This window comes from Cololabis saira, chromosome 11 (genome assembly GCF_033807715.1).
Source record: "Cololabis saira isolate AMF1-May2022 chromosome 11, fColSai1.1, whole genome shotgun sequence".
Taxonomy (NCBI): domain Eukaryota; kingdom Metazoa; phylum Chordata; class Actinopteri; order Beloniformes; family Belonidae; genus Cololabis; species Cololabis saira.
This window is the reverse complement of record NC_084597.1, coordinates 22,139,856-22,157,241: the sequence shown is the minus strand read 5'-3', so window position 1 is coordinate 22,157,241 and position 17,386 is coordinate 22,139,856. Positions and strand designations below refer to the sequence as shown.

The 17,386-nt window shown below is 44.8% G+C and overlaps 1 protein-coding gene across 1 annotated transcript; it reads left to right on the top strand.

The window, feature by feature from the left end:
- The first annotated feature begins 4,985 nt into the window (after positions 1-4,985).
- ved (ventrally expressed dharma/bozozok antagonist) lies at positions 4,986-7,779 on the top strand. Its single transcript, XM_061733172.1, has 3 exons — positions 4,986-5,190; positions 6,061-6,320; positions 7,214-7,779. The coding sequence occupies exons 1-3, from the start codon at positions 4,986-4,988 to the stop codon at positions 7,553-7,555; spliced, it is 807 nt and encodes a 268-aa protein (XP_061589156.1). The 3' UTR covers positions 7,556-7,779.
- The last annotated feature ends 9,607 nt before the right edge of the window (positions 7,780-17,386 follow it).

The window sequence follows — 17,386 nt, the reverse complement described above, 5'->3', positions numbered from 1 at the left end:
GACATGAACGCAAGAGCATCAAACAAACACAGACATGAATGTAGTTTGAATGAATGAATGAATGAATGAATGAATGAATGAATGAATGAATGAAAGCTTTATTCCGAACATGGGAAAACATAAAATAACACAAAATAGTCAAAACAACAAAAAAAATAGATAAATAAAACAAAACAATGTTACCATGTCCAAAAAGGAGTAGAAAGAAGCATATGCTTATTTAATCCTACCCGTTCTCCCTTCTCAGAAATTACTATCCTCAGTTAATTTCAGTATCATATTACATATTTACATTACATATGTACATATTTTATTTGTTTAGGAAAGATTTCATATCCTTAACTCTAACTTCTCCAGAGGAAGACTTTCACTGAGAAGAGTTTGACTCAGCTTGAGGATCACAAAGAGTCAAATATACAAAGATGACCTCCAGATCTCAGCCTGCTGGGACGTATGTCTCCTGGGAGGAGGGTCTGAGTCTGGGTCTGGGAGGAGGGTGTCGAGATGTGTTTGTGTCCATAACAGAGCAGCAAACGGGCCCATTAGAGATGAAAGGGTCTGAATGGAGCCAATCAAAGAGGAGCCCAGCGGGGGGCCGCTACCCCACAGACAGCAGCGGCCCCCGGACAGGGGCCGGCGAGGATGGATGACCCCCATCGTCATGGATGAGGGGCATTAACACACAAAGACATCATGCTCCACCTGTTTGTGTCCATGCGGTTAAACGGACGGCATGTTTGAGGACAAGAACGGCTGAGATCTGGACCCAGAAGTGTGTCGCAGCCTTAAAGAGTCCCTTCGCTCCGGTTATGGAGGAACAAACCGGGGCCGGGGTCGTCTCCAAACCACTTCACGGTCTTTTCTCGGTCTAAGTGACCTCGTTGGCTGATACACCAACAAGCACACAGATTTTTATTTACTGTCATTTTTTTATTCAACAAAAGAAAAATAAAAGATGAGAAAAAAGGGCAATACTAAGTACCCCTTCATTGCTAGCATAGGATTTTCCTTCAGGTCCTGATCATGGTCTGGACCTGGAAATCTGCCGGTCACTGAGGGGACCATGACCTCCATTTTAGACCAGAGTCCTCCAGAGACACATGTGAGGATATCTGTCCTGAACTCTGGAACAACCTTGATGAAAGTGTGAAGGTCTGCAAGAACATAAGGCTATTCAAACGCTGCTATAAGCAGATTCTCATACTGAACTACCAACATTTGATGTTATAATGACCATGATTTTTTATTTTATTTTTTTTTATTGTCTTTTTTTTCTTCTGTGCATGATGCTTTTCTTTCTTTTTAGCTACTTTTATTGTGGTGATTGTTTTTTTGTTTTTTTTTCATTGACTTTTTTTTCTTCTCTACTGTGCTTGATGCCTTTCGTTTTAGCTACTTTTATTGTTGACTCACTTGTCTTTTAATTACTTTTATATTGATATTTTTTTATAAGTCAAGAAGAAGGGTATATACTGTATATATGTATTATTGTTGTTATTAGTATTATTATTGTTATTGCTATTATTATTCTTTTATCTATCGGATATTCTTATATTGCAAGAAGGGGCCGGACTAGATAAGCATTTGCTTCTTCCTGTCCCTTCTTGAACAAAACTGGTTGTGCTTTATTATTGTTGTTGATGCATGGTGTGTTTTTTTTTTTATTGTTTTGTTCAAGATGAATAAAGATCAAATCAAATCAAATCAAATCAAAGTCATACCAGAAACAACAATTCCAGTGTCCTGCTGTTGAATCATGTTGTACTTAGTATGTTTAAAGTGGAATTATATTTTAAGTTCACCTGTCATCGTACTTGTTCAATAGTTGAAGCTCGACTGAAACTAGTCATGTGACAGAAAATGATCCAAACACAGCAGCAGATCTACATCAGGATGATGAAAAATGAAAGAATCAAGGTTCTGGTACGACCTGGTCAATGTCCAGACCTTAACCAGGTTGAGATGCCGTGGTGGAACTTCAGAGACCCGTGTAGACGTGAACGTCCAAAAGCCTCGATGACCTGAAGCAAAGAAGGAAAGAAGAACGGACCAGAACTCCTCCAGAACCAGGAGACACTGATGACGTCAGACAGGAACCATGTAATAAGGGTTCCTGCTGCTATATGTGGATCCTAAAGCTGTGTTGACATTTCTATAAGTTGAAGACTAATATAAGAAGGTAGAAATGTTTTATTTCCTGGAGCCAACGTTGAGGTTTAAAGAGCTGCAGAGAATGTTACCAGTCGGAGGTTATTCCCTCATTATCTCATCAATAGCAACGCTTTAAACCCCTCAATGCTCAACCCACACACCATTTACACACCATTTTCACCTCTAATGGTGAAGTGAAAAACACACCGTAACGTTGGACTAGTTGTTGCTCTGCTAGCCACAACTGAACTGCTGGTTAACCAACAGTTAACCAACATAGACAACAGTTAACCAAGTTAACCAACTTCTGAGAACAAATGGACCACATTTTAAATAATGTTGATGGATTTTACTTTTTTAAGTTCCTCTGGGCAAAGGTTCCTGTTTCACATCTAGAGCCTCGATACTCTGGAGCTGCTTCCTGAAATGTATTTATTTATGATGACTAAAACTGCAAAGCAGATTTACGGTTTTGCTCGAAGACAAACGACCTGATTTGAGGAGGAACTTTTCTGTGATTTTAGTTTTAGATTCAATGTTCATAAAATGTTGCATAACACTGAATTAAACTCCAAGATTGTGCATAAAGCAGCCGAAAGGGAGCATTCAAAAAAATTTACTTGTATCTAATGAAGAGTCTGATCTGTTAAGGTTGTTGGTTTTAATGCAGGAAGTTTATCAGCGTTTTTAGACTTAGGCCCCGTTTACACATAGCCGTATTTACAAAAACGGATATTTCCCCCTCTACGTTTTGAAAAATTCCACCGTTTACACAAGATCGTTTTCAAAATCTCTTCGTTTACACGAATCCGCATAACAACGCTGTTAACGTCATGCCAGCCAATCAGAATCCTGGAAAAAACATCAACAAATGACACGTGTAACTTACAGTTAAGGCTGATTTATGGTTCCGCGTTACACCAACGCAGAGCTACGGCGTAGGGTACGCGGCGATGCGCGCCGTACGGTGAGCATCGCCACGTACCCTACGCCGTAGGCTCTGCGTCGATTTAACGCGGGACCATAATTCAGGCTTTACTTCCAAGACGGAACGAGAGTCTTTCGTTTGGAGTGACAGAGAAGTGGAGTTACTTTTAAGTGTGACTTTAGAATTTAAAACAGGTAAAATAAAAGAAAATATTGACGGTGGCCAAACAAATTGTAAACACAGGTCGCACTCATGACGCTGGTGACTTTTCTGTTGCATAATGTGACGTTCTGAGCCTAAATCTCCGTTTTCCTCCGTTTTCCTCCGTTTACAAGCAAACGTGAAAACTGAGTTTTTGAAAATCTCCACTTTTGCCGGAGTTTTCAGAAATGATCGTTTTTGAGGGCTTTGAGCTCCGTTTTCGGAGCGGCCAAAACGCATGAAAACGCCTCCGTTTTTGCTCCGTGTAAACGGGGCCTAAGTGTTGCTGCTTTTACAACTCCAGTTGTGAAGAAGTTAACATCGTCTTGCTGAATGATAGATAACAAGACAAAGGGAAGTTTCAGGATGGGAGCAGTGATTTCCATGACAGGAGCATGTCTATGGACCTGAGGATCACTGACGTTTGATCATGTTCACGGTGCACAGAGGTTTCTCCAGATTCTCTGCAGTTCTGCAGATGGTGAGATGTTCAAGCTCTTCGTTTTACACAGAGCACGATTCATCTGAAACAGTTTCTCTGATGTTTTCTCTGATTCTCCCTGATGGTGTCCCTGACCTGCCTGATGCTTTCCCTTCAGCCTGTTGTTGCTCATGTCCCGGCAGACAGACAGGACCGTTCCTCACTTCAAACCTCTGATACATCTGTTCTATTGTTAATGAAATCTGTGTTTCTTTCTTGTTGGACATGGAGTTGTGGTAAAGTAAAAGTCTGGATGCTTCAGGGCTTGTTGTCCGTCAGGAGGACGCAGCTGCTGGACTCAAATCTTTACTGTCTGGTAAACAGAAGTTTACACTTTTACAAACTCTTGTTTGGTGTTTGTCATGTGGACAAACTTTCATACTACTTTTCTGAAGGTTATAGACCTGTGTGTGTGTGTGTGTGTGTGTTTGTGTGTGTCTGCGTGTGTGCGTGTTCTATCAGCCGTCACAGCTGGCCTTTAATCTGAGGATCATCCAGGATTATCTCTCGTCTGAATGCTAAACCACTCAGCTCTCATTATGTTGTTTATTAACCTGAAGGCTCCTTTTCACCTGAAGCTGCAGGAAACGTCATCTTCAAGTAGTTTTTCCTGATTAACCGGACGTGACGAGCAGCTGGGCCTTCCTGAGCTGTCTTCTGTTCTGTCCATCAGTCCGCGGCCTGAGACCAGAACCGCCAGCTGAGACTCCAGCTCTGGTTTTCACACTGAAAACAGAGTTGGCTGATTTTTGAATTGTAAATGTTTTGTGTCAGGACTTCAGAGGAGCTGGATGTAGATTTGGAGGAGTTCCTCCCCCATCCTGGGTGGAAAACCTTCAGCCCACTCATGTTTACGGCGGGGATGTGGCTGCGGAGGACATGCAGACGGTTGGGGCTGAGGTGAGTCTCTCTTATCTGTTTCAGAGGCAGGAAGGAGGAGGGTTGAGGAGTCTGAGGGGGGGTCCTCCCAGACTCGCTGGAGCCTGGCTGTAACAGCCTCATTGAGACTGAATGGGACGTCTTAATTACTCCAGTTGTGAAAAGTGAGGGAGGGGATGGGGGGGACGCAGCTTTGATCTTCAGGCTGGAATGAGGTGGGATTTCTGCTTTAAAGGCAGCCGGTGGCGGCGGCAGTCACAATTTTGCATCTTCAGGACGGGGTGACAGGACTTCTGAGAGGAACCCGACACTTGTGGAGGATTTAAGGCTCAGCACCAGGCAGCCATGAGAGGACACTTCTCCATCGAGTGGATGGCCCAGAGTAGCCAGCCAGCACCACCGGTACCAGTACCAGAGGCCTGCGGGACCGATTCAGAGAGCCTGCCGGGATTCTATCGCAGGCAGGATCTGGGATGTTCATCCGAGCAGCAGCAGAGGGACATCGGGGTCCACCGGCAGAATGCCGTGACGTCTGCCAACGACGATCCAGGTGAGACCCAAACCTCAGTTTTCCCTCGGTTTCCGTTTATTTGTTCCGCTCACCTCATCACCCCAAGCCGAACCGAGTGTTTCACAGTGTGGCAGGGTTTATAAATTTATAAAATTCATTCAGAGGAGATGATTTTAAATAATTTCTGATGTATTGTTCTATTTTTTACTGAAATATCAATACATTCTTTTTGTAATTAAAAGGAGGGATCTTCAACTGACTTAAAGTTTAAATTAAAGATTTTATTTTTACTTTTTAGGTTTTTCTTTGATATAATAAAGATTTTTTTTTATTTGTTATTTATGTGGTTAAGATATTTTATTAAATCTTCCAGTTAGTCAGAGTCAGTCTTTGTATTTAAGAGTTTTTTATTTACATTTTAAAAATAGATTATTTTTCCTCCTAATATTCCTTTTTTGTTTTTGTTTTTTAATTGTATGACCAAATAATGTGGTGTAAAGTATTTTACAGCTAATTTTTAAATATTATGTTATGCTTTCATTCTTTAAATTAAATAATTTTAAAACTTTTTAAAAACATTTATTTTTATAGTTTATTATTTTTAAATATTTAAGAATTTTTTTAGTTTGCATATTTTTCAAAAATTAATATTTTAAAACTAATTATATAAAAATTATTAACCGTGATAAACATTTTAGTTTTTTTATGGGTGTTTTTGGTCATTGAAGCCATTTTATGCATCCCAACCACTTCTGACCACAGGGGGCAGCTTATCACAACACGTCATTAAACAGTATCGGCAGATCTGCTGCACTCGTGTGGACAGACGTGGGATTGCTAAATAGAGTGGTTATAAATATTCAGTTCTGATTTTAACATGAAATTAAAAGGTTTGAATGTTGTTTCCAGTGGTTGAGGCCGACTTCAGCAGCGGCACCGAGGAGGAGACGTCTGGTTACGAGAGTGAAGGCGGTCGCTCACTTTCTCCCTCTGCAAATGCTGACTCCGCCTCTGCGTCACCGCCATCCCCAGCGGTGGGAAGGAGGCCGCGCACGGCTTTCACACCGGAGCAGATCGGTATCCTGGAGAGAGCATTCAAAAGAAACGCTTACCTGGGAACGCAGGACAAGGCGGAGTTGTGCAGGAAGCTCAACCTGTCCGATAAACAGGTAAACATGGAACACTGGGCCATGCCCACTCATGACGCCCCGTCTGTCAACCACGCTATAAACTGGATTCAGGCCTTAAGATTGGAGTCTGAAATGAGGCCCCGTTTACACGGAGCAAAAACGGACGCGTTTTCATGCGTTTTGGCCGTTCGTTTACACGAAAACGGAGCTCAAAGTCACCAAAAATGATCATTTCTGAAAACTCCGGCCAAAGTTTTCACGTTTGTGTCTAAACAGAGGAAAGCGGAGATTTGGGCTTCAGAACGTCACATTATGCAACAGAAACGTCACCAGCGTCATGTGTGCAACCTGTGTTTACAATTTGTTTGGCCACCGTCAATATTTTCTTGCATTGTTTTATATTCTAAAGTCACACTTAAATGTGACTCCACTTTGTCACTCCAAACGAAAGACTCTCGTTCCGTCTTGGAAGTAACTGGCAGTCCAGGCTGATTTATGGTTCCGTGTTACACCAACGCAGAGCCTACGGCGTAGGGTACGCGGCGACGCGCACCGTACGTAGGCTACGCCGTCGATTTAACGCGGAACCATATTATTCAGGCTTCACACGTGTCATTTGTTGACGTTTTTTTCCAGGACTCTGATTGGCTAGCATGACTTTACGCTTCTCGTTACACTGCCCCCTGTAGGTTTGGCTGCTCATAGCACCCCTTAACAGCATATTTATGCGGGTTCGTGTAAACGAAGAGATTTTGAAAACAATCTCGTGTAAACGATGGAATTTTTCAAAACGTAGAGGGGGAAATATCCGTTTTTGTAAATACCCGGCTATGTGTAAACGGGGCCTGAGAATGAACCGTTTTTATCTACAGTTTTTGTTTAGGATCACATTTTTAAATACTTACATATTCCGTTTTTTTTGCTGCTCTCAGATCAGGAACTGGTTCCAGAACCGGCGGATGAAGCTAAAGAGGACGGTGCAGGACGCGCTGGCTCACGCCTGTCAGGCCAGCGTCGCCTCTCATTTCATGCATTACCCCGAGTTGCAGGCGTACCGGCCGGGGCCCTACACCCCGTACCAGCCGGAGACCGCTGCCCCGGTCTCCTACCTCCGCCCTCACGGCCTCCAGTACGGCTCTCCCCTGACCGCCGCCTCCCCTCTGCCCCTGGACTCCTTCTACCAGCACGGCGGCCTCCCGGGAGTCCTGCTGCCGCCCACGACTCACCTCCGGGTACCCCCCGGGACTCACCAGACGTACCCTCAGTACTACTGATGGCAGCTGCCGCATGTTTCAGACCCGGACAGAAGGAGCAACGGTTTTATCAGAGCCAGCTGGTCACCTTAAACTGGAGTCAAGAACCAAACTGGGTGCTGTGCAATAATGTGATTTTAGTGTGGACCTGTTTCAGTTTGCTCTGAATATATTTAAATGTGAACATTTCTCTTGATATGTGATTGAAACCAGATTTAAATAAAATCTTTAAAGAATTGACAGTTGGCGTGTCGTCATCCGATAGGTGGAACTTTATCAGATGTTTGTTGTCTTTGAGTGAAAGTGTTGAGAAACACTTTTAGTTCCTTTGTGATGTAGAAAAGTCAGATTAAACTGAAAAACGCTGGTTATTTCACCGAGTTAACGTCTCTTCATTGTTCTGACGACCCAGCTAAAGAGGTGCTGCTTCGGTTTATCAATACGATCGTTCAGTGGGATGTTTTCTAGTTCTGAAGTGCAACGATCCCTCCTACAGCGAGGGAGCAGCACATAATGACGCTGCCCCACCCATGCTTTACGAGTGGGACGGCGCTCCACGAGCTTCCTTCAAACACGGCGACTAAACTGGTGGAGCGCTACACCTGTCCTGGCGGAGCTCCAGCAGCAATGTTGGAATGGCAACGTCAGAAATAAACACGGATCAAGAAATTTGAAAAGAATAAATGTAAAGTAACGGCAGTTAGCATCATAGCTCAGCACGAGCCAAAAGAGCTAGTTTGGGGTGACTTGGATGTTATTGATCAACTTGAATAAAAGCAACTCTACAGAAACTTGTTGGTGACCCCCCCACACACACACACACTGAGCGTAGTAAGATTTTCGTCTGCGGGTAGAAGCATGGTCGTCACGTGATCTCACTGCATCAATTGGATGCGCGTCACTAGTAAACACAACGACAATATGGCAGCGACCGTGGTGTCTTATATTTTAGCGTGTTATGCACCTATACAGTATGATACAGGTCCTTGATGAACCTCTACCTGTTGCTGGTTGATAGAGCCACAGATGACAAATTGAAAACATAGAGCAGAGGAAACTTGCTTGATGATAAAGTGTTTGCTCAGTGGAAAACACTATAAAGAATTAAATCAACATTCATTTTTTGTGTGGTTTACTGAGGACTGTGGTAGATTAGCTACTTTTCTTTTTTTCTCCACAGGGCTTGTACATGAGACTTCAGCTGCCAGCTAAAACATTATCCTAACAAACATCTTAATACACTGAATATTTAAAAAGATACGGCTTGGTTTAACAAAGATATTAATTGAACTTTGGAGTTCACAAATAGCACTGCTTGCCTGCAACAATCAGACAGTGGAAGTTAGCATGGCATTCGCAAAGGCCCAAAATAACTAACATGGGTCCCACCTAGTGGCTCAACTTTATACATCTTGCATAATAAAATGTGAGAATGCAATTACTATTAAATAATACATGGTTTCACTAATTTAGTGTACTAATGCGCTGAAACCCATGCTGTTTGCTTTATTGCACCTTAAGAGGTAAAAATTATGATAATGCAGCTGTTTTCTCACAATATGAGCCATTATTACATTATGAGCTGTTAATACTTTATGAGCGGCGCCAGTAAGGCTCATAATGTAATAAGTTATTACTTTATTACATTATGCGCAAAGCTGTTATTACGTTATGCGCTCATGATTTTATTACATTATGAGCCAATTATTACATTATTAACTTTTATTAAATTTAAGTTATTACATTATGAGTTGCTACACAAGCCGAGCCGGGCTGAGTAGGTACTAGGGGAAAAGAGCCAATAGAGTAATCAATCACTGTGCAATAATAATACTAATCATCATCATCATCATCATCATCATCATCATCATCATCATCATCATCATCTTCATAATAATAATAATAATAATAACCACAATCATATGCTGTAGCAATGCACCTTTCAATAACCGGCAGCGCGGGCGGTACAGTAAAACAGATCTTGTTCTGCTACTAAAGGTCCATCCTCTGATTATTAAGCGCCTAGCTGGAATTGGGAACAAGGTTTTGTGTGATAAATTTGTTTTATGTGCATTGATGTAGGATTTGGTTTATTTCACAGTGTTTAAAGTGTTTTAAATGTGTAGCCATGCTGACAGTCATGCAGACTGCCAAGCTATCATTCATGCTACATTAGCCTCTATCTTACCTTTTGATAGTGATTACAGTGATAATAATTTTCTAGCTTCTCCATTTATTAATGCCAAATGTTATGTCAGTTAACTTATCATTAATGCACTTATGTTTTGTTATATGGCATACAGGTTTTATTTGTTTGTAAAAGCTAATTGCATTTCATTTATCTGTCTGATCTAGCTCTTACGGTGTTTCCTGAAGGTGTTTCACTGTGTTCCATGAAGGAAAAATACGGTGTTTCATGAAGGAGAAATACATTTGTGTTCAAACAATAAGGATGACGTCTGAACATAACGTTTTTTGAGAAACATCAGTACGCTTCATCATTGTCTGCTGGGGTTCCCTATAATGTCTACCTCATACTGCTGCACCTTTCACTTTTAAATTGTATATATGTTAATAAGAGCTGTCATTTGTCTATTTATTGTACAGTGAGCGAAATAACCGGAGTCAAATTCCCTGTCTGGCATGTTCAAACTTGGCCAATAAACGTGATTCTGATTCTGATTCTAATGTACACCAATAAAGATTAGCAGTGTAGTTATGTTGGGGTTCAAGACACAGAGACAGTTTCTTCCCCCAAGCTGTTGCTCTGAATTCTCATCACTCATAGAGTCTCAGAGTAATCAATTACTGTGCAATAATAATAATGATAATAATAACCACAATCATATGCTGTAACAATGCACCTTTCAATAACCATGTACCTCATACTGCTGCACCTTTCACTATTAAATTGTATATATGTTAATAAGACACCCAAATAAACGCTCTAAACACAGAAGTCCTTCATTTGTCTATTTGTCTATTACCTATTTCATGTGTTTATTACCTATTTACTGTAGAGTGAGCAATAACCGAGTCAAATTCCATGTCTTGTCTGACCTGACCTGGCCAAATAAACATGATTCTGATTCTGATTCTTTCACTTTTAAATTCTATATATGTTAATAAGAGCTCATTGGCTTGACATTTTTCTATTTACTGTACAGTGAGCGTAATAATAACCGGAGTCAAATTCCTCGTCTGGCATGTTTTGTACTTGGCCAATAAAACTGATTCTGATTATGAAAAAGTTGAAAGAAGTATGTAAAACTTAAGCCAATGCACGGAGAGAGAGAGAGAGATGTCATCGGTGGGCGTGACAGGGGGAAAAAGAACCACAGCTGCGTCGACTCGTGTGAGTGACAGGGGCGGGAGCCAATCACGACGCCGCCCGAAGGGCACCCGCTGTCCGCGGGAGAGGAGGGCGGGCCCTCTGGCAGGGAGCACGCGTTAAGGCTGATTTATGGTTCCGCGTTACACAAACGTAGAGCCTACGCCGTAGGGTACGGGGCGGTGCGCGTCGCTGCGTACCCTACGCCGTACGGTACGTGCGTCGATTGAACATGGAACCATAATCCAGGCTTTAAAACCGGGGAGGTGGGTGGAGGTGGAGGGGGTTGCACAAGGCGAATGGTGGAGCTGAAGATGGCGGATGGCGACAGCGGGAGCGAGCCCGGTGGAAGCAGCGGGGGAGGCAGCGGGGGCTTCCAGCACGTTACACAAACGCAGAGCCTACGCCGTAGGGTACGCGGACCATGCGCTCCACGCCCCGCCCATTTTCGTCTCGACTACGAATCGGGAAGGAGGGGGAAGTGACGTATGTCGTAAAGCAGTCAAAGCCGTAAAAATTTGTAGTTTTTTAGTGTGGCAGGGTTCCTACCATGCTCCTCAAAGTTACATAGTGCCAGTGAAGGCGATACAGACACCCTCAGACCATGACAGAGGTGTCATTAAACCTGTTGGAAGTTGATGTACCATCACAATGACTCTGGAAATATGATATTTAAGACCAAAATATGGTTCTGCGTCAAAACTGCGCCGTACCTACGGCGTGTGATTTTCGTCCACGCAGACCACACGCCGTCACCTGCGCCGTCACTGACGTGCACCTCCCGAAAATTGTAACTACGCGTCGAGGCGACGCAGACCAAACGCAGACAGAGAGGGCTGTGATTGGTTCACTTGGAAGCAACGCATTTCCGGTTTCCGGTTTGAAGCAGTAGTGAACTTTCAGCGCTCTTTTCTTCGTTTATATGTGATTTGTTTTGTTTTGTTTTTTTGCACAATAGTTGTCCTTATCTCTTTGATTCACTGTGACCGGAAAAAGTCGGATAAACCATTCAGAAAAGATCGCTAACTAGCGGCCGCGGGGGGTACTGCACCGCAACGAAATGGAGTGACGGAGAAGTCAGAAGGGTTCACGACGGCGTCACGGCTGCGGCGTGTGCTCTGCGTTGATGTGACACAGAACCTTAATTCAGCCTTTATTCTTTTTGGTTTGGAACGCTTCATCTGACATTAATACTAGAAAACTTAAAACGTATACGAATTTTTTTCATAAATCTTGCCTCAATCCTGCCTCATGCTCCTTTAAGCCAATGCACGGAGAGAGAGCGAGAGATGTCATCGGTGGGCGTGACGGGGGGAAAAAGAACCGCAGCCGCGTCGACTCGTGTGAGTGACAGGAGCGGGAGCCAATCACGACGCCGCCCGAAGGGCACCCGCTGTCCGCGGGAGAGGAGGGCGGGCCCTCTGGCAGGGAGCACGCATTAAGGCTGATTTATGGTTCCGCGTTACACTAACGCAGAGCCTACGCCGTAGAGTGCGCGTCGCCGCGTAACCTACGCTGTAGATTTAAGGAGCATGAGGCCGGATTGTGGCAGGATTTATGAAAAAAATCCGTATACATTTTAAGTTTTCTAGTAATAATGTCAGATGAAGCGTTCCAAACCCAAAAGAATGAGCCCTCTAGTGTATCTCTCCTTTGCCTTGAACAGGCTGTGTGCTGCAAAATGTGCTGCAATTCCGTCCCGAATTTCCCGCGCTGGGCTGCGGATGTGACGTCACATGACGCTGCATGCGTGTTCTCCCCGTTCTCCCGTGCCGGCTTCACTGTTGGCTGCAGTACCCCCAACGGCCGTCGTGGTGAAGGGTGGCGCTAGAGAGTCTCATTTCTTAAAAGGAGCCTCAAGCTCCTTTAAACGTTTATTTTACAGTATGTTAGATGTGGATTATTACCCTACATACTATCATGTTTTTGTTTTTTGCGTTCCCTGCTCCTTGTTTATTTTGTGAATACCAGTATTATTGTTGTTGTTGTTGATTTATTTGTCAATTCTTTTATTTCCTTGGGGAGGTGCTTTTTAATAGCCCGTACAGGGTTTTTTAACCTCTCCCGCACATATTACTTGTGTCTGTAATTGTTGTTTTTGTTTTTCTCTTTTATGGTGCAAATAAAAAAAGTAAAAGTAAAAAGTAAAGAGAGAGAGATGTCATCGGTGGGCGTGACGGGGGGAAAAGAACCGCAGCTGCGTCGACTCGTGTGATTGACAGGGGCGGGAGCCAATCACGACGCCGCCCGAAGGGCACCCGCTGTCCGTGGGAGAGGAGGGCGGTCCCTGTGGCAGGGAGCACGCGTGAAGGCTGATTTATGGTTCCGCGTTACACTAACGCAGAGCCTACGCCGTAGGGTTACGCAGCGGTGCGGGTCGCCGCGTACCCTACGCCATACGGTACGTGCGTCGATTGAACATGGAACCATAATTCAGGCTTTAAAACCGGGGAGGTGGGTGAAGGTGGAGGGGGGTTGCAGAAGGCAAATGGTGGAGCTGAAGATGGCGGATGGCGACAGCGGGAGCGAGCCCAGCAGGAGCGCGCCCGGTGGAAGCAGCGGGGGAGGCGGCGGGGGCTTCCAGCACGTTACACAAACGCAGAGCCTACGCCGTAGGTTACGCGGACCATGCGCTCCACGCCCCGCCCATTTTCGTCTCGACTACGAATCGGGAAGGAGGGGGAAGTGACGTATGCCGCAAAGCAGTCAAAGCCGTAAAAATGTGTAGTTTTTTAGTGTGGCAGGGTTCCTACCATGCACTTCAAAGTTACATAGTGCCAGTGAAGGCGATACAGACCCCTCAGACCATGACAGAGGTGTCATTAAACCTGTTGGAAGTGATGTACCATCACAATGACTCTGGAAATATGATATTAAGGTGGAAAAGTTACATAGTGCTGCTTTAAGCTAATGCACGGAGAGAGAGAGAGAGAGAGAGAGAGAGAGAGATGTCATCGGTGGGCGTGACGGGGGGAAAAAGAACCGCAGCCGCGTCGACTCGTGTGATTGACAGGGGCGGGAGCCAATCACGCCGCCGCCCGAAGGGCACCCGCTGTCCGCGGGAGAGGAGGGCGGGCCCTCTGGCAGGGAGCACGCGTGAAGCCTGATTTATGGTTCCGCGTTACACTAACGCAGAGCCTACGCCGTAGGGTACGTGCGTCAATTGAATGCGGAACCATAATTCAGGCTTTAAAACCGGGGAGGTGGGTGGAGGTGGAGGGGGTTGCAGAAGGCGAATGGTGGAGCTGAAGATGGCGGATGGCGACAGCGGGAGCGAGCCCGGTGGAAGCAGCGGGGGAGGCGGCGGGGGCTTCCAGCACGTTACACAAACGCAGAGCCTACGCCGTAGGGTACGCGGACCATGCGCTCCACGCCCCGCCCATTTTCGTCTCGACTACGAATCGGGAAGGAGGGGGAAGTGACGTATGCCGTAAAGCAGTCAAAGCCGTAAAAATGTGTAGTTTTTTAGTGTGGCAGGGTTCCTACCATGCTCCTCAAAGTTACATAGTGCCAGTTAAGGACATACAGACCCCCTCAGACCATGACAGAGGTGTCATTAAACCTGTTGGAAGTTGATGTACCATCACAATGACTCTGGAAATATGATATTAAAGGAGCCGTCTGTAAGAAATGTCCAAAACTGGTACTGCAGTCACTTTCAAAATATTGTTGAGCAGCGTGTACCCTCCCCCTCCTCCCCCCGACCAGAGGTTGCCAGGTAGGCTGCAGAATGCAGCAGGAACGTAGGCTGCCATGGCTGCGATAATTAGAGCCGAGCTGGCAACCCGGATGCCGAAACAATACTGACTTGGTGATTGGGAGATAGGTGGAGGGTGGAGCTTCAGAAACAATACTGACTTGGTGATTGGGAGATAGGTGGAGGGTGGAGCTTCAGAAACAATACTGACTTGGTGATTGGGAGATAGGTGGAGGGTGGAGCTTCAGAAACAATACTGACTTGGTGATTGGGAGATAGGTGGAGGGTGGAGCTTCAGAAACAATACTGACTTGGTGATTGGGAGATAGGTGGAGGGTGGAGCTTCAGAAACAATACTGACTTGGTGATTGGGAGATAGGTGGAGGGTGGAGCTTCAGAAACAATACTGACTTGGTGATTGGGAGATAGGTGGAGGGTGGAGCTTCAGAAACAATACTGACTTGGTGATTGGGAGATAGGTGGAGGGTGGAGCTTCAGGCCAAAACAAAAAATGACAACATAAACATCAGTTGAGGGCTGCAACTCCTCTTTTTAAACTGGAATATCCTGGCTTGAGTGCTGTTGTCAGTGACATAAGTATTTGAAATGAACATGATTTCTAAATGTCTGTTGAAATATCGGGGTCCTACTCTGGAAATATGATATTAAGGTGTAAAAGTTACATAGTGCTGCTTTAAGCTAATGCACGGAGAGAGAGAGAGAGAGAGAGAGAGAGAGAGAGAGAGGGAGGGAGAGAGAGAGAGAGAGAGAGAGAGAGAGAGAGAGAGAGAGAGAGAGAGAGAGAGAGAGAGAGAGAGAGAGAGAGAGAGAGAGAGAGAGAGAGAGAGAGAGAGACAGAGAGAGAGAGAGAGAGAGAGAGATGTCATCGGTGGGCGTGACGGGGGAAAAAGAACCGCAGCCGTGTCGACTCGTGTGATTGACAGGGACGGGAGCCAATCACGACGCCGCCCGAAGGGCACCCGCTGTCCGTGGGAGAGGAGGGCGGGCCCTGTGGCAGGGAGCACGCGTTAAGGCTGATTTATGGTACCACGTTACACTAACGCAGAGCCTACGCCGTAGGGTACGCGTCGCCGCGTAACCTACGCCGTAGATTTAACGCGGAACCATAATCCAGGCTTTAAAACCGGGGCGGTGGGTGGAGGTGGAGGGGGTTGCAGAAGGCGAATGGTGGAGCTGAAGATGGCGGATGGCGACAGCGGGAGCGAGCCCGGTGGAAGCAGCGGGGGAGGCGGCGGGGGCTTCCAGCACATTACACAAACGCAGAGCCTACGCCGTAGGTTACGCGTGGCAGTGACGTATGCCGTAAAGCAGTCAAAGCCGTAAAAATGTGTAGTTTTTTAGTGTGGCAGGGTTCCTACCATGCACCTCAAAGTTACATAGTGCCAGTGAAGGCGATACAGACCCCTCAGACCATGACAGAGGTGTCATTAAACCTGTTGTAAGTCGATGTACCATCACAATGACTCTGGAAATATGATATTAAGGTGGAAAAGTTACATAATGCTGCTTTAAGCTAATGCACGGAGAGAGAGAGGTCCGGGAGAAAGCCAATGCAAAGATCTCTATTGGGGATAACGACATAACCCAGGTTTCCTCTACCAAATTTTTAGGGGTTTTAATTGACGAAAGGTTATCATGGTCCGAACATATTAATCTTGTCAACAACAAAGTATTGAAATCAATCGGTATCATCAGAAAAATTTGTGCTTTTATATCGCAGAATTCTTTAAACATACTTTATTACAGTTTAATGTATCCACATCTCAGTTATTGTAATATTGTTTCGGCCAGTACTTATTCTTCTTATTTACAGAAATTATTAATCACTCAGAAGAAATTTGTTAGATTAGCCACCTTCTCTAATTATTTCTCTCCATCTGCCCCTCTGTTTAGGAAACTTCGCATATTGTCAGTATACGACATAAACATACTTCAATCATGCATATTTATTTATAAATGTATCCATCTTTCCCACTTGCTTTCCAAATCTTTTCATGAATTCTTTACAGCCAACTCTCAGGTCCATACTTACAACACAAGACACAGTAATAAACTTCATCCCCCTTTTTGTCGCACTACACACACCCAGTTTTCTTTTGCTTATAGAGGCCCCTTAATCTGGAATTCCTATCAGTTCATTGTTGAAACATCCTCTTCATTCAAAATGTTTAAGTTAAGACTTAAAAATATTCTGTTAAATCAAGACTCTTAAACGTTTATTTTACAGTATGTTAGATGTGGATTATTACCCTACATACTATCATGTTTTTGTTTTTTGCGTTCCCTGCTCCTTGTTTATTTTGTGAATACCAGTATTATTGTTGTTGTTGTTTTTGATTTATTTGTCAATTCTTTTATTTCCTTGGGGAGGCGCTTTTTATAAGCCCGTACAGGGTTTTTTAACCTCTCCCGCACATATTACTTTTGTCTGTAATTGTTGTTTTTGTTTTTCTCTTTTATGGTGCAAATAAAAAAAGTAAAAGTAAAAAGTAAAGAGAGAGAGATGTCATCGGTGGGCGTGACGGGGGAAAAAGAACCGCAGCCGTCGACTCGTGTGAGTGACAGGGGCGGGAGCCAATCACGACGCCGCCCGAAGGGCACCCGCTGTCCGTGGGAGAGGAGGGCGGGCCCTCTGGCAGGGAGCACGCGTGAAGGCTGATTTATGGTTCCGCGTTACACAAACGTAGAGCCTACGCCGTAAGGTACGCGTCGCCGCGTAACCCACGCCGTAGATTGAACGCGGAACCATAATCCAGGCTTTAAAACCGGGGAGGTGGGTGGAGGTGGAGGGGGGTTGCAGAAG